Source organism: Ictalurus punctatus, chromosome 4, assembly GCF_001660625.3.
Source record: "Ictalurus punctatus breed USDA103 chromosome 4, Coco_2.0, whole genome shotgun sequence".
Taxonomy (NCBI): domain Eukaryota; kingdom Metazoa; phylum Chordata; class Actinopteri; order Siluriformes; family Ictaluridae; genus Ictalurus; species Ictalurus punctatus.
The window spans coordinates 14,536,883-14,559,760 of NC_071284.1; the positions used below are offsets into that span (position 1 = coordinate 14,536,883).

The window sequence follows — 22,878 nt, forward strand, 5'->3', positions numbered from 1 at the left end:
AAATCGGGTCCCTGATCACTATGTAGCTTTTCTGGGATTCCGTAGTGCACCATAAAGTTCTCCCACAGACACTTTGCCACTGTGTGGGCCTTTTGGTTAGGTGTTGGCATGGCAACCGCAAACTTGGTAAAGTGATCTGTAATCACAAGTATGTCTTTGGTTCCACTGTTGTCAGGTTCAAGAGAGAGAAAGTCCATACAGAGGAGCTCAAGGGGTCTGGTGGTGTTAATGTTGACCAAAGGTGCAGCTCTCTCAGGTAGCGCCTTCCTCCGTACACACCTGCCACATGTTTTGACCTTTCTCTCAACATCCAAGGCCATCTTCGGCCAAAAGAATCTGGTCCTTACAAGATCCAGTGTGCGGTCAACCCCCATATGACCCATATGATCGTGTAGGCTGGTCAAAACTGTGTCACGAAGTTCAGCTGGGAGTACAAGCTTATAAAAGGTTCGGGAGCCAAGCTGATAAAAGGTTCGAGAGCCCACTTGGCGTCTCCGGTACAAGATGTTATCGAGGAGTTCATTCGAGTTAGCTCCCTCAACAAGAGTGGAAGCTCAGGGAGTTCATGTCGCAAAGTTGGGGGTGGTTTATCTCCCTGCTCGATCTGGGAAATGACATGCTTTATACTTTGATCGGCTTTTTGTCTACTCACAAGCTCTGCCTCAATTAAGGGGGGGTTAACTGGCAACCCACCAAGGTGATCTTCTTGCCCATAACTGTCAGGCACAGCAGTAGGTGAGATGGCAAGAGTTTCAACTAAGGCAACACCATCTGTAAAATCTTGGTCATCATGACTGACACTGTAGATGAAATGTCTCTCACAGATTGCTTGCACAACAGCTTGATCGACCGCATCTATGTTTTCTGGATCAGAGAGGTGACCCTGAGTGAACTGTCTTATGCGCTCTCTCTCTTTCTGAGATCTAAGATCATCAGCCAGCTTCCCATGAGGCCTGCGGGACAATCCATCTGCATCACCGTTTTGCTTTCCTGGACGATAAAGGAGTTTGAATGAGAACGTGGACAGTGCTGCCAGCCATCTATAGCTTGTTGCGTCAAGTTTTGCTGAGGTCAGGATGTATGTCAGTGGGTTGCTATCAGTAACTACAGTGAAGTGGTTGCCGTAAAGATAATCACTAAACTTTTCTGTCACTGACCACTTGAGTGCCAAAAATTCCAACTTGCGTGCTGGATAGTGACTTTCACTCCTTGACAACCCTCTACTTGCATAGCCTATGACTCGAAGCTGGCCCTCCTGTTCCTGATACAAAACAGCACCGAGCCCAGTGGTGCTTGCATCAGTGTGGAGTATATAGGGCTTCTGGGGATCTGCAAAACCTAACACAGGGGCGGTGGTAAGGCTCTCAACAACCAGGTCAAATGCTTGCTGGCAAGCGGATGTCCAGCGACTCCCAAAGACCTCCTTTGGGTTGTGGTACTGACCGGCTTTCTCTTCTGACTTTAATTTCTTGTGAGAAGGTGGGTAACCAGAGGTTAGATGGTGGAGGGGCTTCACGATGTTAGAGTAGCCCTTAACAAACCTCCTGTAGTACCCAGCAAACCCAAGAAAAGATCTCAGCTCTCGCAGGTTGTTTGGGACTGGCCAAGTCCTAAGAGCAGTGATCTTCTCCGGATCAGTCTCGACTCCATTCCTGGAAACCACATGCCCAAAATAACGGACTGATGTCTGGAAGAAGACACACTTTTCAGGAGATAATTTCAACCCAAACTCTTTAAGGCGTGTGAGCACCTTCATCAGCCTTGCTTCATGCTCCTCTAAAGTCTTTGAGAACACAATCAAGTCGTCGATAAAAACTAGCACGTCCTTTAAATGCATGTCCCCCGTGCACTTTTCCATTAATCTTTGAAATGTACTCAGCGCATTTGTCACTCCCTGCAGCATTCGGTTAAATTCCCAGAACCCGAGAGGACACACGAAAGCGGTCTTTGGTTTGTGACTTGGTTAGACAGCTAAATAGTGTTTCTCATTATTAAGCCTGGGCTACACCTCTTCCACATACAGCAATTTGGTAGGGCTTACAGTTTTCTCTTCCCTTCTTTTTTTAATAATTTCTTTTTTTTATCTTTTTATCTGCGTTAAATTTGCCAAATGTATCATGTACCGGAGATATGATGGAATGAGTCAGTGGGGCAGGCCACTTGATAATAAATACTGCGCCTCCTAATAAGTACTCTCTTTACTACTTATTTATTGCTCGAACCAGACTCTTTCCGTTAGCAAATATTTTTACCGTTATTATCTCTCTCTCTCTCTCATATATATATATATATATATATATATATATATATATATATATATATATATATATATATATATATACAGTATCTCACAAAAGTGAGTACACCCCTCACATTTTTGTAAATATTTGATTATATCTTTTCATGTGACAACACTGAAGAAATGACGCTTTGCTACAATGTAAAGTAGTGAGTGTACAGCTTGCATAACAGTGCAAATTTGCTGTCCTCTCAAAATAACTCAACACACAGCCATTAATGTCTAAACCGCTGGCAACAAAAGTGAGTACACCCCTAAGTGAAAATGTCCAAATTGGGCCCAAAGTGTCAATATTTTGTGTGGCCACCATTATTTTCCAGCACTGCCTTAACCCTCTTGGGCATGGAGTTCACCAGAGCTTCACAGGTTGCCAGCGGAGTCCTCTTCCACTCCTCCATGACGACATCACGGAGCTGGTGGATGTTAGAGACCTTGTGCTCCTCCACCTTCCATTTGAGGATGCCCCACAGATGCTCAATAGGGTTTAGGTCTGGAGACATGCTTGTCCAGTCCATCACCTTCACCCTCAGCTTCTTTAGCAAGATAGTGGTCATCTTGGAGATGTGCTTGGGGTCGTTATCATGCTGGAATACTGCATACTGATCATGCTCTGCTTCAGTATGTCACAGTACATGTTGGCATTCATGGTTCCCTCAATGAACTGTAGCTCCCCAGTGCCGGTAGCACTCATGCAGCCCCAGAACATGACACTCCCACCACCATGCTTGACTGTAGGCAAACACACTTGTCTTTGTACTCCTCACCTGGTTGCCGCCACACACGCTTGACACCATCTGAACCAAATAAGTTTATCTTGGTCTCATCAGACCACAGGACATGGTTCCAGTAATCCATGTCCTTAGTCTGCTTGTCTTCAACAAACTGTTTGCGGGCTTTCTTGTGCATCATCTTTAGAAGAGGCTTCCTTCTGGGACGACAGCCATGGAGAGCAATTTGATGCAGTGTGCGGCGTATGGTCTGAGCACTGACAGGCTAGCCCCCCACCCCTTCAACCTCTGCAGCAATGCTGGCAGCACTCATACGTCTATTTTCCAAAGACTACCTCTGGATATGATGCTGAGCATGTGCACTCAACTTCTTTGGTCAACCATGGCGAGGCCTGTTCTGAGTGGAACCTGTCCTGTTAAACCGCTGTATGGTCTTGGCCACCATGCTGCAGCCCAGTGTCAAGGTCTTGGCAATCTTCTTATATCCTAGGCCATCTTTATGTAGAGCAACAATTCTTTGAGTGCATGTACTCAGCATCATATCCAGAGGTTGTCTTTGGGAAATAGACGTATGAGTGCTGCCAGCATTGCTGCAGAGGTTGAAGGGGTGGGGGGTCAGCCTGTCAGTGCTCCGACCATACGCCGCACACTGCATGAAATTGGTCTGCATGGCTGTCATCTCAGAAGGAAGCCCCTTCTAGAGATGATGCACAAGAAAGCCCGCAAACAGTTTGCTGAAGACGTGATCTAAGAAACATCAATATCTTTGCCGTCGCAGAGGCGAAGTTCCTGGAACTTCTTATAAGAAATCGCTCCATGTAATACTTCTCTCAATGTAATACACACATTTCTTGTTTCATTCACTCCCTTCCATACAGACAGTAATACACAATGACTTCATAAAATTCTAACTCTAATTCTAAATTCTTGATGATTCCATCCAGTGAAAAGACAGCAGCCCAACCAGGAGACGCCAAATTATCGTGGAAACTAGACAACACTCGCAGACTCGTCCTCTGAAGGTAAAAAAAAAGGTTTATTACAGAAAGATGGTTAATACAGGATAGAATAATGAGAGCGCTCTGAAAGCACTGCTGTAGTGTTCTCTGTCCTACGGTTGTCTCCGTCATGCTGCCTAGCCCTGTACCGGGGTTAGCTTCTGTTTCGGGGGAGGGGGGCTTGGCATTCTCCTTTACCTTATTAAGGTAAGCTAGGTTAGCCTCCTTGTGCGTGCTTCTAAAATGTACTTTCAAATTCATGGGATTTTTCCCTTTTATAAATTGTTCACATATTTCACCACCTTCCACTGCAAGGCACTTGCTTTTATCTGACACACAGTCCTATTCAAAGTAATCCCAAATACGACTCTGCCACTTTCTTCCGAATTTCGGTACCGCCGAAATGAGGAATGAGTCAATGGGGCATGATACTTGATAACCTGGCGTAAAAATAATACGGCTCCTAATAAGTACTCTCTTTACTTATTTATTGCTCTTTCCGTTAGCAAATATTTTTACCGTTATTACCTCTCTCTCTCTCATATATATATATACATATTGTAGGGGAATTAGCCCGGGGGAGGGCGGAGCACAGACCCACAAGAGACAGGTTGTAGTCAAAATGGGTGCTTTATTTGTCCGTGTGTGCATTGTCTGTCGTGAGGAGGTGAGGGCGTGTGAGTGCGAGGGGTTTTGTGGGGGTGTGGCTGGCGTTGTGACCTTCTCGAGGGCGTGTCGGGGTTCCCGAGACATGCGCGTGGGTCTCCCGTGCCGTCATCCACCGTTGAACGCGATCTCACCACCCGGCGGTCTCGTCCGCGCTCGCACCTTCGGGCAGAGAAGGAGAGAGAGAGAAAGGAATTAGAGATTTGGGAGAGGATACCGTCGTGCTCAATGTTGGCGTGCCTATATGCCACTGAAGAGCACGCACGGAGTCTGTCTCTTTGCCGTTCTCCTCGCGCGGCCGGAAGCGCGTCCTTTTATCCTCCTCCGCCGTCGCCTGAGTGGTGGAAATTCCCCGACGGACTCCCCAATCGCCGGCCGGTGTAGCGTCAACGGTCCCGCCCCACCGTGATTGTCCTTCCGGCTGACGGTGTGTTTGGCACGAGGCTGTCAGCTTCGTGCCGGTGCGGCAGTTGGGGAAGGAGCGACTTTCTTATTATGTGCGCCGGCTGTCGGTCCGTCGCGACAATATATATATATATATATCTTCCAACGGATCAGTGCCTTATCGATGGCGGAAGGGTTTGCGTGTGCTAATGACACTGAGAGCTATGCTGTCGGGAGTATATACTCCCAGAAGGCAGATAGGTCAAAGCTGAAGCATCAGACTAAATCTGATGAATTTGCCAATACGCATTGGACAAGCGCGGCGAATTGACGTCCATTCCTTTTGTATGCTGACACAAACGAAATCATGGCCCTTATTCCCCGGAGGCCAACGAGCACCTACCTACGGCAGCGGGAAGAAAAGCTCAATGGCAGAGGGTGCTAAAAATTACCGGGTACATTTAGGCTGCTTACGAACTCTGAACCTAGGAACACTAAATATTATAACTATGAGAACGAATGACCGACTCGAAGAACTAATGCTTGAACTTGAAAACATCAATTGGGATATAATAGGCTTGGGTGAAATTCAGCGCAAGGATGAAGAAATTTTGAAGCTGAAAAGTGGTCATATCCTTTACTACAAAGGCAACACATCAGGTAGAACAAATGGAGTAGGATTCCTAGTAAACAAAAGACTAAATAACAATGTGGTGTCATTTGAAGGAATATCAGATCGAATATCAAAACTCACGGTTCAGCTAACCAAAAGACATACAATGCAAATCCTGCAGGTGTATGCACCAACTATTAGTCATGATGATGAAACGGTCGAAAGATTCTGTGAAAATATTTGTATGCACCACAATAATACCACAAACCATTTCAAAATAATAATGGGAGATTTAAATGCGAGAATTGGCGATCATCGAGAGACCAAAATTACTGGTCAACATGGTTTTGGACCAAGAGATGAACGAGGAACCAGACTTTTTTCAGAATTTTGTGCTTCTGAGCAGCTCTACATTATGAATTCATTCTTCAAAAAGAAACCGATAATGAAATGGACTTGGAAAAACCCAAATGGAGGAAAAAGTGAAATCGACTATATCTTATCAAACAAAAAGGATATCTTTAAAGATTGCTGCCCTATCAACCGATTCAATGTAGGGAGTGACCATCGTCTAGTATGTGCTAAGCTAGGAATAAACTACTACAAAGAACGAACAAAATTAATTCAACAAGTATCAACAAAAGTCAGTGCAGAACAATTATTCATAAAACAAAAAGACTTTCAACTAAAACTATCCAATAGATTTGAAATTTTACAAAAATTAAATGATATGGACATTTCATCTCAGAATGAGGCCATCACTCAAAACCTGTTAGACGCTGCACATGAGACAGCTCCACCTACAAAATGCAATAAAACTCCAAGGATATCAACGAAAACCAAACAAATGATGAACAAGTGAAGAGAAATGAAACAATCCAGAATAACTGACAAAATCGAATATGTGGAACTGTGCAAAACAGTCAGGAAATGCATCAAATCAGACATTCGAAGGTTTAATACTCAATTAATCACCAAAACCCTAGAAGAAAATCTCAGCCTGAAAAAACTGAAAAGATGACTCATATTTGCCAAAAAACTCATACCATCACTGAAACTGGAAGATGGCTCCCAAACAACAACCAAGCAACAGTTGATGGATAGAATAAAATCATTCTATTCAGATCTGCATAATGATGATACCCCATTACCCGACCTACCCAATCCATTTGAAATGGTCCCTGACATACTAGCAGAAGAAGTTGATTGGGCTATTAAAACAACTAAGAATGGAACAGCAGCAGGACCTGATCAAATCTCAATTGAAATGTTGAAAGCAGGTGGAGAACCCATAGTTAAAATACTTGCTAAACTTTTTACTACCTGTCTCAACAAATATACAATGCCTGACCAATGGAAAAACGCCGATGTCATACTACACAAAAAAGGAGATGCTAAAGACCTGAAAAATTACCGTCCAATAAGCCTTCTATCTATAATTTACAAAATTTTCACAAAAATCATCAACAAAAGACTTGAATCATCATTAGATTTTGCACAACCACAGGAACAAGCTGGGTTTAGGAAAAATTTTAGTACATTAGATCACATACAAGCCCTTCAACAGGTCATTGAGCGCCACAATGAGTTTAATCTACCACTTTGTCTAACTTTTGTCGACTATGAAAAAGCTTTTGACACTGTCAAAACTTGCTCAATACTTCAGGCCCTACAAAACCAAGGGATCAATCCAGTTTATGTAAAAATCCTGTTCGAAATCTATAAAAATGCAAAAGCTACAATTCAGTTAAATGATGATAAAGTGGGAATCAAAATACAAAAAGGCGTCCGCCAAGGAGATACCATATCACCCAAACTTTTTTCGGCCTGCCTAGAAGAAATCTTCAAAAAACTCGACTGGGAGGACAAAGGAATCAAGATCAATGGCTCCCACCTCTCCAACCTACGTTTTGCCGATGACATAATTCTATTCTCAGAAACCCCAGAAAAACTACATCAGCTACTACTAGACTTAAATGAAGCAAGCAAATCATCAGGGCTAAAAATTAACCTACAAAAAACCCAAGTTATGTTCAACAATAGGGTTCGACCAATACCAATTAAAATACAGGGAAAACTATTGGATCAAGTAAACAGGTACATATATCTAGGACAAAACATATCAATGGAACTGAATGGCCTTGACGAAGTCAACAGGAGGCCAAGATCAGGATGGCAAACTTTTGGCCGCCTCAATTTCATCTTCAAACACAACTTTCCGCTATGTCTCAAAAGAAAAGTGTTTGATCATTGTGTTCTCCCTGCTCTTACATATGCATGTGAAACCTGGACCTCAAATGCTAAAATAATTCAAAAACTAAGGATCACTCAACGAAGCATGGAACGCCGCATGCTTAACATATCGCTATTAGACCACAAGACTAATGTGTGGGTGTGAAGTCAAACCAAAGTAATGGACATAATCAGAAGGGTGAAAACATTAAAGTGGAAGTGGGCAGGACACGTAGCAAGAATGAAAGACCAAAAATGGACGTCTGCAGTCCTAAATTGGACTCCACTGGAAGCCAAACGCCCAAGAAGACGACCTAAGGCCAGGTGGGCTGATGACATCAGAAAGTTTGCTGGAATCAATTGGCAACAAAGGGCACAGGATCATAGTTGGTGGCGGCATTCAACAGAGGCCTACGCCCTGCAGTGGGCCGAGAACGGCTGAAGACGAAGACGAGACATATATATATATGTATGTCGGTATATATCTTAGTTTTGAAGCTGTGATCTAAGAAACACCAATAATGCTGTTGCAAAGGCGAAGTTCCTGGAACTTCTTATAAGAAATCACTCCATGTAATACTTCTCTTAATGTAATACACAAATTTCTTATTTCATTCACTCCCTTCCATACAGACAGCAATACACAATGACTTCATAAAATTCTAATTCTAATTTTAAATTCTTAATGAGTCCTACCAGTGAAAAGACGTAGCCCAACCAAGAGACGCCAAATTATCGTGGAAATTAGGCAACACACAGACTTGTCCTCTGAAGGTAAAAAATGTTTATTACAGAAAGATGGTTAATACAGGATAGAATGAGAGACGACAGCACTGAAGCACTTGTGCTAAACCACTACTATATATATATATATATATATATATATATATATATATATATATATATATATATATATATATATATATATGAAACGCAGAGCATGCCACAGTTCAGTGTACCGATAAGAAGCAGTTTTAGGCAGTTCAAACAGGCTTTATTTCAGGGTCTTAAAAGATGTGCAGACGAACCTTGAACAGAAGAACATGTTTGTGTCTCTGTATAGCAGATAAACATTCTGTACTGATCTAAGTGACATGACATGGCCTTCTTAGGTGTTATCCTCTGATGAGAATGGAACAAGAACAAAACTATTACAAAGTAAAAATGAATAACTTCCCTCATATTTCCCCCATTTTATAATTACAAAATATCCATCCATCCATCCATCCATCTTCTACCGCTTACTCCTTTTCAGGATCATGGGGAATCTGGAGCCTATCCCAGGGAGCATCGGGCACAAGGCGAATTACAAAATATGATGACTAAAATTAACAGCGAAATTACTATGCTGTGAGTACATCAAAAGTTCAGAAACCTTTCACGGTTCAACTGAATTCATCATAATACAGACATAATGAAGGTGCTAAGCCTGATTTTGCGGATATAAAATATGGATGTCAATGGGTTGTCATTCTCAATGTCGCTGGGAGGATCTGATACCCAGTCAGGTTTAGGATACAAGTCAGGTTGGTAAACGTAGGGATCGTACTAAGTCTTTGTCAACATCAGCATTTTTTCAACGAGCATGAGAGACTGCTCCAAATGAGAGAAACAATACAAGGCAAAATGAGCAAAACTAGAAGAATCATTGCACCTATTGGTAGACAGACGGTTAATATCCACGAGCCCCATCCCCCGAGTACTGAGTTCAGCCAATCAAACCACATCACGATAGTCTGCGGAGGGTTACGTATCACAGACCGCATGTATTCAATGATAGAATAACTATTATGTGTCTGTGTGACGTGGGGCCGTGTGACGTTGTGTGGGTAGCACTGTTGCAATGATTCTTATGACCAAAGGTGATATAGAACAGTTTACAGTGGCAGCCAATATCTTGGCATACGGGCTTTTAACTATTAATTGTTGTCCAATCTGCAGCAATTGTGTACTAAAAATCTTCGCAGGCTTATGTGGGACCTATAGAAATCACGTCGCTTTTGGCAATTAGTCCCGTCACCACGCTCAGCTAAATACCAAATTTGGGTAAAAATGTGTGCGTCATGAACTCTTTCTGCTGCAACGATGTGATTGCTGTGATTGATCATTAAGTCTTCCACCCAATAAACGTCTGGGTTACGCATGTAACCCTGTTCCCTGAGAAGGGAACGAGACATTGCGCTTAGCATAACGGTATAGGAGCCCCCTTGCGCACATGACCGGTATCTGAAACTTGTGTAAAATCATGCCTCTACTTATAGGCCTGCTATGATCAGGTGACGTGGCAATTAAGCGCATCGCATGATATATATATGGCACCTGTGAACCACGCCGCCAGCCTCTATTATCTGAAGCGAAGACGCAATTCACAGGCCTGCCCTGGTATGACAAAGCTACTCAATGTCTCATTCTCTTCTCAGGGAACAGGGTTACATGCGTAAACCAGACGTTCCCTTTCAAAGGGAACTTCAACGTTGCGCTTAGCATGACAGTATGGGAACGAGAATACCCACTCCGTCATACCGAGAGTACGGCCTGTTCAAAAAGACCCAAGCCCGAGGGTCACTGCAAGACACTCGAGCCCAGGGTGGAATGAATATCCAGGCTGTACCCTTTTGGACAAAGCCTTCGAGGAGGCGACCGCCCTAGTGGAATGAGCCCTTATGCCCAAAGGCGTGGTGTGACCGCGCGCCTCGTAAGCCATAGAGATTGCTTTCACTATCCAATTAGAGATGCGCTGCTTTGACACAGCATCACCTCTACTGTCGACGCCAAAGCAGACCAGCAGCTGCTCCGACTTACGCCACTGGCCAGAACGGTGGATGTAAGTACAGAGAGCTCTTACTGGACACAGAAGGTGCATCCTTTCTTGTTCCAGTGTGAGGAACGGAGGAGGGCAGAAAGCCTGCAATACCACAGGGTGGGCAGCCGATGTAGGCACCTTAGGAATATAATCTGGCCTAGGATGCAGGAAGGCCTTGGCTAATCCAGGGGCAAAGTCAAGGCAGGAAGGGGCAACAGAGAGAGCTTGTAGAACCCCCACTTGCTTGAGGGGGGTCAGGGCCAGCAGAAGAGCTACCTTTAGAGTCAGAAGCTTCTCAGAGGTTGACTTTAAGAGCTCAAATGGGGCCCCTGACAGACCTTCCAAGACCACAGAAAGGTCCCAGGAAGGTATGCGCGGCCTGCTGATGGGCCTCAGCCCCCTGACACCACGCGTGAACCTCAAAGTTAGAGGATGTTGCCCCACAGAGACTCCATCAACACTGGCTTGGCTGGCCGAAACGGCGGCCATGTAAACCCTGATTGTAGATGGAGTCAACCCTGCTGAGAAACATTCTTGTAAGAACTCCAGGACTGTAGTTATTGCGGAGTTCACTGGGTCTAGCTGACATTCCTCACACCACAAGACAAAAATCCGCAACTTGAGTGCGTTCAATTTCTTTGTGGATGGTGCTATAGCGTTTAACATGGTCTCTACAACCTCAGTTGTGAGACCAGAATCTATGAGCTGGTGCCCCTCATGGGCCAGACCCACCCTGATAAATCAGCCCTCCGGCTTGAGACAGTAGATACCTGCGGAAGGGAATTTCCCAAGGAGTACCCTGGAGCAGGGAAATTATTTCCGAGAACCATATTTGAGCTGGCCAATAAGGTGCTACTAGCAGCAGATTTAGATGGTCTTGGCGAACTCTCGCTAGAACTTGTAGGAGCAGAGCGATCGGGGGAACAGCATATAGCCATGACCTCGGCCATGTGTGCACCATGGCGTCCAGCTCCAATGGTGCAGGAGGAGTGAGGGCGAACCAAAGCGGGCAGTGTATTGTCTCCTCGGAGGCGAACACCTCCACTTCCGCTTGTCCGAATCCCCACCATATGGACTCCACCACCTGTGGATGGAGCCTCCAACCCCCAGGCCTCAGCCCCTACCTCGACTTTTCTATGGTAGACAGAACCCATGGAGACACATTTGGCAGTAGTTTCCACGCTGCCATATGGTCTTTCAGTAATGTTAGCTTTTCCACATTTCGTTGGAGGGAAAGCCTCAGATTTCCGTCGCCCTGTGACAGCTCGCTGACCCAAAAGGGCTGGAAACGTGGGACGGCCTTGGCCAGGATAGGCCCTACATAGCACTGGGGGCTATCTGCCCTAACAACCTCATGTCCCCTGATACGTCCCTCCATGGCCTATCAGGACCGTTCCTTCCTTGCCTGCTTTGCTTTTATGATCATTCTTAAATCAGGCTGTGGCTGTGGCTGTGGCCGCCTGGTCCCCCTGGCTCTCTGCGGGGGGAGGCGGGCCGCCACACTCACCTTCTGTGCCTCCCCCGCACTAGCACTGGCCCGGGCTCCACTCATGGATGCCCAGGCGAACTCGACACAATAGGCAAGGAACTGGCTGAACGCCACCGTTTGCTGTTTTGCCTTGTGAATCCTGTCGGTGATGGTATTAACCACGCCGCCAAACAGGCCGGAAGGTTTAACAGGGGCGTCCAGCAAAGAGACCTTATTTTTGTCCCCCATCCCTGAGATGTTGAGCCATAGGTGCCTCTCTTCCACAACCCATTGAACGGCTGATATGACGGACCGTTTGTTTGGTTGCCTGGAGAGATAAATCTGTGGCGCGGCGCAGCTCTGCCACTGCCTCGGGCCCAATTCCCTCCCCGGTATCAAGCTCACTCAGCAGGTCTGCTTGGTAGGGCTGCAACACTGCCATTGTATGCAGTGACCCACAAGCAAGACCCGCTGCCGCATAGGCTTTGCCCACCAACACCAAGGTGGCCTTACATGGCTTAGAAGGTGAAGTTGGCCTCCCTAAATTACCTGCTGTTGATGGAGAGAGGTGGCTCGCAAGCGTCTCCTCCACCTTCGGTATCGCTACATAGCTGTGCTGCTCACTATGCATGACGGCTGAGTAATCAGACGTTATAAACACAGTTATTGTATGGTTTTCACCAGAAGCATAATATCTCATCATGCATTTCTGGAAAATAGGGGAGTTTTCTGCGGTGTGTGGGAGATTTATATTTATTTTCACTGGAGAGGAAGCGCTCATCCAGCCTGCTACGGAGCCACTTCCTCTTCCCCAGGCCAGTCTATATTCAACTTTCAACTGCCCTAGTAATCACCTCAAGCAGCTCCTTATATGCTTGAGAGCTGCTGTCGGTTTTTGGTGCAATGGCTCCCTCTACTGACTCCTGGGAGTCAGCGAGGGTGTTTTGGCTTTCCATAGGGGAAGGAGGAGTCGCAAGGTGAGCTCCAGAGTCAGGCGGAGAGCCGGACCCGGAAGACAGTGCAAGAGACAGAGCAGCACTTGGCTCCGGTTCCTCTTCCAAATCCATATGAGAACCCCATGACCTTAGCCGGCTGGCTGCCTTGGCAGCAGCCAGCCCAGATCCACGAGGCTCTGAAACCCAACTCCCTTCAGATGAGAAGAGAGCGAGCCGAGAGCGGAGCTGCCTAATTGTGAAATGTTCACAATGCTGACAGCCAGACCCCGCGAGGGGATGGACCGAAAGCGTGTCCATCTCCTCCCGTGATGAAACAGGAGCAAGGCATAACACACTTTTTGAAATCTTTCTCGTTCATTCTTTCTTTTTCTTTTCTTTTTTTTTTAAAAAAAGGGATAGAAAAGTTTAGAGATTTTGAGAAAATAAGAGTAGAAATGAAGCTTCTTTTGTCACACAAACAACAGACATGCAGGCTCGCTTAAGATAATAAGGCTGGCGGCGTGGTTCACAGATGCCATATATTATAACCTCATATATATGTCACCTGATCATGGCAGGCCTATAAGTAGAGGCATGAGCTTCAGATATCGGTCACGCACACAAGGGCATTCCCATACTGTTAGGCTAAGTGCAATGTCGAAGTTCCCTTTGAAAGGGAACTTTATCACTCTTTGGTTTATCTTTCCAGCTTAAGGGTCTACCCCAGAACCCCCAGTGTTTTTGGGAAAGGTCCCAGTGATTTGTGAGTTTATTTGTATGACAGGGCTTACTAACAGATACCACCTATACCAGGAGAAGGATGCACGATTTAGAATAGGTTTGTATGTCTGAGTGGATGTGCAGGTCGACATCTAATGATTTGTGTCTAGTCTGCAACAGTAGTCTGTGGTCAGGGAGCTTTGGGGCATAAGAGGTGAGGTAGCAAAGTTACATTGTATAACCTCTGCCCTGGTTACGCGGCTATAAATTAAGCACTAGTGAAGTTCAGTCCTCCTAAGAGTACAGTTTTCCATGTCGTCAACATTTTCTCCAAAACTACATTGGTGTCTTGTGTTGTGTAACCACAAAGAACTGGCGTGTGAATGTGTGTTTGAGTGCAGTGTGTCGTGTGTGAGTATGTATATGTAGATCGTCGCTCGTGAGCGTCGGTCCTCGTAGAGGCCTCTTGATAGAGAATCACTTTCTAGGCCTCCAGTCGAAGTACTTTCTTCTCCAGCTCAGTGCTCAGCTCTGGCACCCTCCTGCAGTGGCTTGCAGGCATCCATGTGTCTCTCTGGTTGACTTTCACTACTGAATGAGTAACAAAGAGAATCTGGAATGGTCCAGACCACCGTGGCTTGTTCCACCTGGTCCTGCGGAATTATGCAGTGGACCAATGGCTGGAGCTTGAAGCGCTGCCTTTACCTGCTTGTGTATGGAGTGCAGAGCAGAGGACAGGGTTGCACAGTAATTTAACATTGCATCATCACATGCTGCAACTTCGGGAAGAGGAGCTATCACAGTTCCAATTCCTGTGTGTGGAGGTCTCCCAAACAGTATCCCAAAGGGGCTAAGCCCATCCTAAGCCTGTTTAAGAACCACATTTGCTCAGTCTGTTTTTTAGTGTCCCATTTTCTCTCCCTACCACCCCACCACTAGCTGGATGATATGCACAGTGCTGATTTAAGTGAATACTTAAATATTCACCCACCTACTTAACGGCATGGCTCATAAAAGATGTGCCATTATCACTGGAGATTATCATTATCACTACCGCGTCTGAGTCCTGTTTGGAAGTAGGGACATGGCCTTCTCTACCTTGAAACCTCAATCCACATTATGAGTTGCGCAAACATTGTAAATAAATTATTTATTTATTTATTTTAGAGTAATTAGAGAAACCAGTGCTTTATTGCAGCTATTGACGCTTTTATTGCAGCCCCCTTTTGAAGACAAGGACAGCCCTGGGGGCACCGCCAAACTCAGTCAACAACTGTGCAGCCTGCTTTGCGCCACACAGCCTTTTCCTCATCCGTGTAACCCGTGCTTGGAGGTCTGAAAGCTGTAAAGAAGGAGTAATTATTTTCTTTTGCGTTTTGGGACCATTGATGCAGCTCAAGCGTTTCCTAGGAAAACAGGGTCTAATTTGTTAGTGTGTGCATCACATTAGCATACTGTAATAGTTTCGGGGAGTAGGACTGCGTCCAGCAGCTCAGAGACTGGTTTGTGGTGGGCTATGTGTGTTCCTGAACTTGTCAGGAAGTTCATGTGTCTACAAATTGTTCCAAAATCATGTACTACCCCAAAGGCATATCTACTGTCTGTGTAGATATTTACTGACTGTCCTTCAGCATGTTTACATGCCTCTATGAGGGCATATAGTTAATCTGCTTGTGCTGAAAGGTTTGAGGGGAGACTTGACTTGACACGTCCGTCTCGTGTGTGGTCACTACTGCATAGCCCACTCGAATTTTTACCTGTCTCTGGGTCACGTGACGCAAACCTGTCCACAAAAAGGATAAAATCTGGGTTTTCCAATGGAACATCCTTCAGGTCGACTGTAGGGGAACAGAGTTCATTAGTCAGTACAACACAATCATGTGGTTCCCCATCTCCATCTGTTGGAAGAAGAGTAGTAGGTTTAAAGACAGTACATCGTTTTATAGTGACATTCAGCATGTCTAGTACTATAGTGTTATGGTGCAGCCACCGTTGGGTGAACAGGTGGGAAATCTTTTGTTCAAGCATGAGTAATGACACTTCATGTGGTACCAGAAGGGTCAATTCCGAGTAACCTACCAGGTCTCTGGATGCCACCACAGTGTTCTTGGCTGCTGCTACTGCACATACACACGGGGGAAGCTCTGCAGCGACTCGATCCTACTTACCTGAGAATGAGCTGTCCAACCTGTCACATATGCCATCTCTGAGTGGTGCTTCTAGAATGATATAGTTTAGAATGAATGTTCTGCGATACAAACACATACCTAGGCGAGATAGAACCTGTTTCTTCGTCAGGGGCTTGGGAATCTTCTGGATTGCATATACTCTGTTAGCTGTAGGGCTGTCACAAGAACCGATACTTCGATACCAAGTCAGTACCAACATTCTTAAAATGTGACGGTACTTGTCTTTCTGCAGTACCGTTGGTACCATGTAAACGAAAGTACCAAGGTTGCGATTCTTCCGGACCTGATGGGGCAGCAAATAAGCGCGTGTTTTCGTCGGTCCACAAATGGTGAAGAAGAAGAAGAACACCTACAAGCACACGGGGGAAAACTACAGAAGGTTAGCTTAGCTTAACAAATTTAGCTCTGCCCCGACTCATTGAGAGGGAAAGAGAGGAAAGCTATTATCGGTTTCCGGTGTGCAACTGATGCTATCGTTCACTTCAAACAAAACGAGGTAGCACCTGGAATTTGGCGAAGCACCTGAAAGACGGTCCTATATTATATTTGTTTGAGGCAGCTGGCATTGTAGCCATGAAACCAGCTAACATTATGCTCCATGTAATGGAGTTATTAGCCAGTTATTTGTTAATGACACTAACACATTGCAATGTTATAAACTACCGCTGAATGGGCCACCATGCATCGCCATTCAGTGTCCTATCAGCTAAATGTAGCCTAATGTCACTAATAATTATTCAAATGTTCATGCTTTTAATAAATTGTTTTGGCCTGCCACCATATGAATGAATTTAAATTAGTGCTTGCTTTCAGAGTATAAGGTGTGTGTGTGTGTGTGTGTGTGTGTGTGTGTGTGTGTGTGTGCGCGTGCGTTTAGGAGTGCACCTAAACTCATTGTCAGACAGTGTTTGAAAACTAAAATACCCCCCCCTCTCACCCCCCCCCCCCCCCCCCCTCTCGGCTAAGCAGAGCTGGTACAGGGTTTGGTGAACTGTGTGAAGAGGACAACATTCCCACAGTAAGTGCAACTCGGAACACTGGAGGCGAAGTTCACAATTATTTTCTTTTGCGTTTTGGGACCATTGATGCAGCTGCTTGCTTTGCTGCACTGTCCGCTCAAGCGTTTCCTAGGAAAACAGGGTCTAATTTGGTAGTGTGTGCATTACATTAGCATACTGTAATAGTTTTGGGGAGTAGGACTGCATCCAGCAGCTCAGAGACCCCTCCCTCTCTCTCCCTCCCCCCCTCTCCCCCCCCTCTCCCCTCCCTCCCCCCTCTCCATCTCTCTCTCCCTTCCCTCTCCTTCCCCCTCTCCCCCATCTCTCTCCCCACTCCCTCTTCCTCCCCCTCTCCCCCCTCTCCATCTCTCCCTCCCCCTCTCCCCCCTCTCCATCCCTCTCCATCTCTCTCTCACCCCTCCCTCCCTCTCTCCCCTCCTCCCTCTCCCTCCCCCCCTCTCCATCTCTCTCTCTCCCCTCCCTCCTCTCCCTCTCCCCCTGCATCTCTCTCTTCCCCCTCCCTCTCCCCCCATTTCTCTCCCCCTCCCTCTCCCCCTCCCTCCCTCCCTCCATCTCTCTCTCCCCTCCCTCCCTCCCTCCATCTCTCTCTCCCCTCCCTCCTCCCTCCTCTCCCTCTCCCCCCTCCATCTCTCTCTCCCCCCTCCCTCTCCCTCCCCCTCCCCCCCTCCACCCCTCTCCATCTCTCTCTCCCCCCTCCCTCTCACCCCCCTCCCTCTCCCTCCCCCTCTCCCCCCTCTCCATCCAACTCCCCCCCCTCCATCCGTCTCCATCTCTCTCTCTCCCCCCTCCCTCCCTCCTTCCCCTCCCTCCCTCCTCTCCATCTCTGTGAGAGAATTGCATCATATTCCAGGGTATATTCATGCCTCATGCCCAGTGTCCCAATACAGGCTCTGAATCCATTGAAGTCTGGTAAAGCTGGCCCTGTCCAGTCATTCTAAACTGGCTTTAATAATTAAAAATACATAGTGGAACATGTAAATTACAGCTATTCCTTGGTGACAACAGCAATGTGGATAGGCTTCACAGTACTTTGACAGCTAGGATGGGGTGGGAATGATGACATGGTCAGCCTGGATGATTTGGGAATGGTATTGGGGAGGTTGTCTTTATAATCCCCCCTGCCCCCCCCCCCCCCCCCGCAACTGTCTATTTTAAAGTGGTGCAGTAACAGAATTCCTAATATGAAATGTTTCGCAATACAGTATATACCAAAAAGCTTATATAAATCAGTAAGTCAGGCTTTTAGACTGCAATTTTGTGTATTTTTGTAGATGGAAAATCAATATAGCTCAGTGCTGAAGGAGGCAAAGAAGGCAGTTGAGAGTGAACCTCAAAGAGAGGACATGCTGTGCAGAGCTGGTACAGGGTTTGGTGAACTGTGTGAAGAGGACAACATTCCCACAGTAAGTGCATCTCGGAACACTGGAGGCAAAGTTCACAATTATTTTCTTTTGCGTTTTGGGACCATTGATGCAGCTGCTTGCTTTGCTGCACTGTCCGCTCAAGCGTTTCCTAGGAAAACAGGGTCTAATTTGTTAGTGTGTGCATCACATTAGCATACTGTAATAGTTTTGGGGAGTAGGACTGCGTCCAGCAGCTCAGAGACCCCTCCCTCTCTCTCCCTCCCCCCTTTTTCCCCCTCTCCATCTCTCTCCCCCTCCCTCCCTTCCCTCCCTTCCCCCTCTCCCTCCCCCCTCTCCATCTCTCTCTCCCCCTTCCCTCTCCTTCCCCCTCTCCCCCCTCTCCCTCTCTCTCCCTGCTCCCCCTCCCTTGCCCTCTCCCCCCCTCCATCCCTCTTCATCTCTCTCTCCCCCCCTCCCTCCCTCTCTCTCCCCCCCCTCCCTCCCTCTCTCTCCCCCATCTCCCCCCCCTCTCCCTCCCCCTCTCCCCCCTCTCCATCTCTCTCTCCCTCCCCCTCTACCCCCTCTCCCCCCTCTCCATCTCTCTCTCCCTCCCCCTCTACCCCCTCTCCATCCCTCTCCATCTCTCTCTTCCTCCCTCCCTCTCCCTCCCCCTCTCCCCCCTCCATCTGTCCCTCGCTCCCCTCCCCCTCTCTCCCCCCTCCCTCTCCCTCCCCCTCTCCCCCCTCTCCATCTCTCTCCCCCTCTCCCCACTCTCCATCTCTCTCTCTCTCCCCTCCCTCCCTCCCCTCCTCCCTCTCCCTCCCCCTCTCCCCCTCTCCCCCTCTCCATCTCTCTCTCCCCCCTCCCTCTCACCCCCTCCCTCTCCCTCCCCCCCCCCTCTCCATCCAACCCCCCCCCCCCCCTCCATCCCTCTCCATCTCTCCCCCCCTCACTCCTTCCTTCCCCTCCCTCCCTCCTCTCCCTCTCTGTGAGAGAATTGCATCATATTCCAGGGTATATTCATGCCTCATGCCCAGTGTCCCAATACAGGCTCTGAATCCATTGAAGTCTGGTAAAGCAGGCCCTGTCCAGTCATTCTAAACTGGCTTTAATAATTAAAAATATATAGTGGAACATGTAAATTACAGCTATTCCTTGGAGACAACAGCAATGTGGATAGGCTTCACAGTACTTTGACAGCTAGGATGGGGTGGAAATGATGACATGGTCAGCCTGGATGATTTGGGAATGGTATTGGGGAGGTTGTGGTTATAATCCCCCCCTCGCAACTGTCTATTTTAAAGTGGTGCAGTAACAGAATTCCTAATATGAAATGTTTCGCAATACAGTATATACCAAAAAGCTTATATAAATCAGCAAGTCAGACTTTTAGACTGCAATTTTGTGTATTTTTGTAGATGGAAAATCAATATAGCTCAGTGCTGAAGGAGGCAAAGAAGGCAGTTGAGAGTGAACCTCAAAGAGAGGACATGCTAAGCAGAGCTGGTACAGGGTTTGGTGAACTGTGTGAAGAGGACAACATTCCCACAGTAAGTGCATCTCGGAACACTGGAGGCAAAGTTCACAATTATTTTCTTTTGCGTTTTGGGACCATTGATGCAGCTGCTTGCTTTGCTGCACTGTCCGCTCAAGCGTTTCTTAGGAAAACAGGGTCTAATTTGTTAGTGTGTGCATCACATTAGCATACTGTAATAGTTTTGGGGAGTAGGACTGCGTCCAGCAGCTCAGAGACCCCTCCCTCTCTCTCCCTCCCCCCCTTTCCCCCCTCTCCATCTCTCTCCCCCTCCCTCCCTTCCCTCCCTTCCCCCTCTCCCTCCCCCCTCTCCATCTCTCTCTCCCCCTTCCCTCTCCTTCCCCCTCTCCCCCCTCTCCCTCTCTCTCCCTGCTCCCCCTCCCTTGCCCTCTCCCCCCCTCCATCCCTCTTCATCTCTCTCTCCCTCCCTCTCTCTCCCCCATCTCTCTCCCCCCCTCTCCCTCCCCCTCTCCCCCCTCTCCATCTCTCTCTCCCTCCCCCTCTACCCCCTCTCCATCCCTCTCCATCTCTCTCTTCCTCCCTCCCTCTCCCTCCCCCTCTCCCCCCCAATTGTCCCTCGCTCCCCTCCCCCTCTCTCCCCCTCCCTCTCCCTCCCCCTCTCCCCCCTCTCCATCTCTCTCCCCCTCTCCCCACTCTCCATCTCTCTCTCTCCCCTCACTCTCCCCACCATCTACCCCCCCTCCCTCTCACTCCCCCTCTCCCCCCTCTCCATCTCTCTCTCTCCCCTCCCTCCTCCCTCCTCTCCCTCTCTTCCCCCTTCCATCTCTCTCTCCCCCCTCCCCCCCATCTCTCACCCCCCTCCCTCCCCCTCCCCCTCTCCCCCCTCTCCATCCAACCCCCCCCCCCTCCATCCCTCTCCATCTCTCCCCCCCTCACTCCTTCCTTCCCCTCCCTCCCTCCTCTCCCTCTCTGTGAGAGAATTGCATCATATTCCAGGGTATATTCATGCCTCATGCCCAGTGTCCCAATACAGGCTCTGAATCCATTGAAGTCTGCTAAAGCTGGCCCTGTCCAGTCATTCTAAACTGGCTTTAATAATTAAAAATATATAGTGGAACATGTAAATTACAGCTATTCCTTGGAGACAACAGCAATGTGGATAGGCTTCACAGTACTTTGACAGCTAGGATGGGGTGGGAATGATGACATGGTCAGCCTGGATGATTTGGGAATGGTATTGGGGAGGTTGTGGTTATTACCCCCCCCCCCCCCCCCCCCCCCCCACTCGCAACTGTCTATTTTAAAGTGGTGCAGTAACAGAATTCCTAATATGAAATGTTTTGCAATACAGTATATACCAAAAAGCTTATATAAATCAGTAAGTCAGGCTTTTACACTGCAATTTTGTGTATTTTTGTAGATGGAAAATCAATATAGCTCAGTGCTGAAGGAGGCAAAGAAGGCAGTTGAGAGTGAACCTCAAAGAGAGGACATGCTGTGCAGAGCTGGTACAGGGTTTGGTGAACTGTGTGAAGAGGACAACATTCCCACAGTAAGTGCATCTCGGAACACTGGAGGCAAAGTTCACAATTATTTTCTTTTGCGTTTTGGGACCATTGATGCAGCTGCTTGCTTTGCTGCACTGTCCGCTCAAGCGTTTCCTAGGAAAACAGGGTCTAATTTGTTAGTGTGTGCATCACATTAGCATACTGTAATAGTTTTGGGGAGTAGGACTGCGTCCAGCAGCTCAGAGACCCCTCCCTCTCTCTCCCTCCCCCCCTTTCCCCCCTCTCCATCTCTCTCCCCCTTCCCTCCCTTCCCTCCCTCCCCCCTCTCCCCCCCCTCTCCATCTCTCTCTCCCCCTTCCCTCTCCTTCCCCCGCTCCCCCCTCTCCCTCTCTCTCCCCGCTCCCCCTCCCTTGCCCTGTCCCCCCTCTCCATCCCTCTTCATCTCTCTCTCCCCCCTCCCTCCCTCTCTCTCTCTCCCTCTCTCTCCCCCATCTCTCTCCCCCCCTCTCCCTCCCCCTCTCCCCCCCTCTCCATCTCTCTCTCCCTCCCCCTCTACGCCCTCTCCATCCCTCTCCATCTCTCTCTTCCTCCCTCCCTCTCCCTCCCCCTCTCCCCCCTCCATCTGTCCCTCGCTCCCCTCCACCTCTCTCCCCCCTCCCCCCTCCCTCCCTCTCTCCCCCCTCTCCATCTCTCTCCCCCTTTCCCCACTCTCCATCTCTCTCTCTCCCCTCCCTCCCTCCCCTCCTCCCTCTCCCTCCCCCTCCATCTCTCTCTTTCCCCTCCCTCTCCCCACCATTTCTCTCCCCCTCCCCCTCTCCCCCCTCCCTCTCACTCCCCCTCTCCCCCCTCTCCACCTCTCTCTCTCCCCTCCCTCCTCTCCCTCTCTCCCCCCTCCATCTCTCTCTTCCCCCTCCCCCCCCCTCTCCACCCCTCTCCATCTCTCTCTCCCCCCTCCCCCCACCCCACCCCCCTTCCTCCCCCTCCCCCTCTCCCCCCTCTCCATCCCTCTCCATCTCTCTCCCCCCCTCCCTCCTTCCTTCCCCTCCCTCCCTCCTCTCCCTCTCTGTGAGAGAATAGCATCATATTCCAAGGTATATTCCTGCCTCATGCCCAGTGTCCCAATACAGGCTCTGAATCCATTGAAGTCTGGTAAAGCTGGCCCTGTCCAGTCATTCTAAACTGGTTTTAATAATTAAAAATATATAATGGAACATGTATTCCACATACTGTAATTATGGGGTGGAAATTACAGCTATTCCTTGGAGACAACAGCAATGTGGATAGGCTTCACAGTATTTTGACAGCTAGGATGGGGTGGGAATGATGACATGGTCAGCCTGGATGATTTAGGAATGGTATTGGGGAGGTTGTGGTTATAATTCCCCATCCCCCCCGCAACTGTCTATTTTAAAGTGGTGCAGTAACAGAATTCCTAATATGAAATGTTTTGCAAAAAAAAGCTTATATAAATCAGTAAG

At 47.8% G+C, this 22,878-nt stretch overlaps 1 protein-coding gene across 1 annotated transcript in view; it reads left to right on the forward strand.

Moving 5' to 3' along the window:
- Positions 1-3,978: 3,978 nt before the first annotated feature.
- The window catches only part of LOC124626881 (hydrocephalus-inducing protein homolog), a 74,823-nt gene continuing 55,923 nt past the window's right edge, over positions 3,979-22,878 (forward strand). The window contains exons 1-4 of the mRNA XM_053677992.1: positions 3,979-4,049; positions 18,326-18,457; positions 19,816-19,947; positions 21,313-21,444. Of these exons, the coding sequence (XP_053533967.1) occupies positions 18,326-18,457; positions 19,816-19,947; positions 21,313-21,444 (396 nt within the window). The 5' untranslated portion in view covers positions 3,979-4,049. The remainder of the gene's footprint in view (positions 4,050-18,325; positions 18,458-19,815; positions 19,948-21,312; positions 21,445-22,878) is intronic.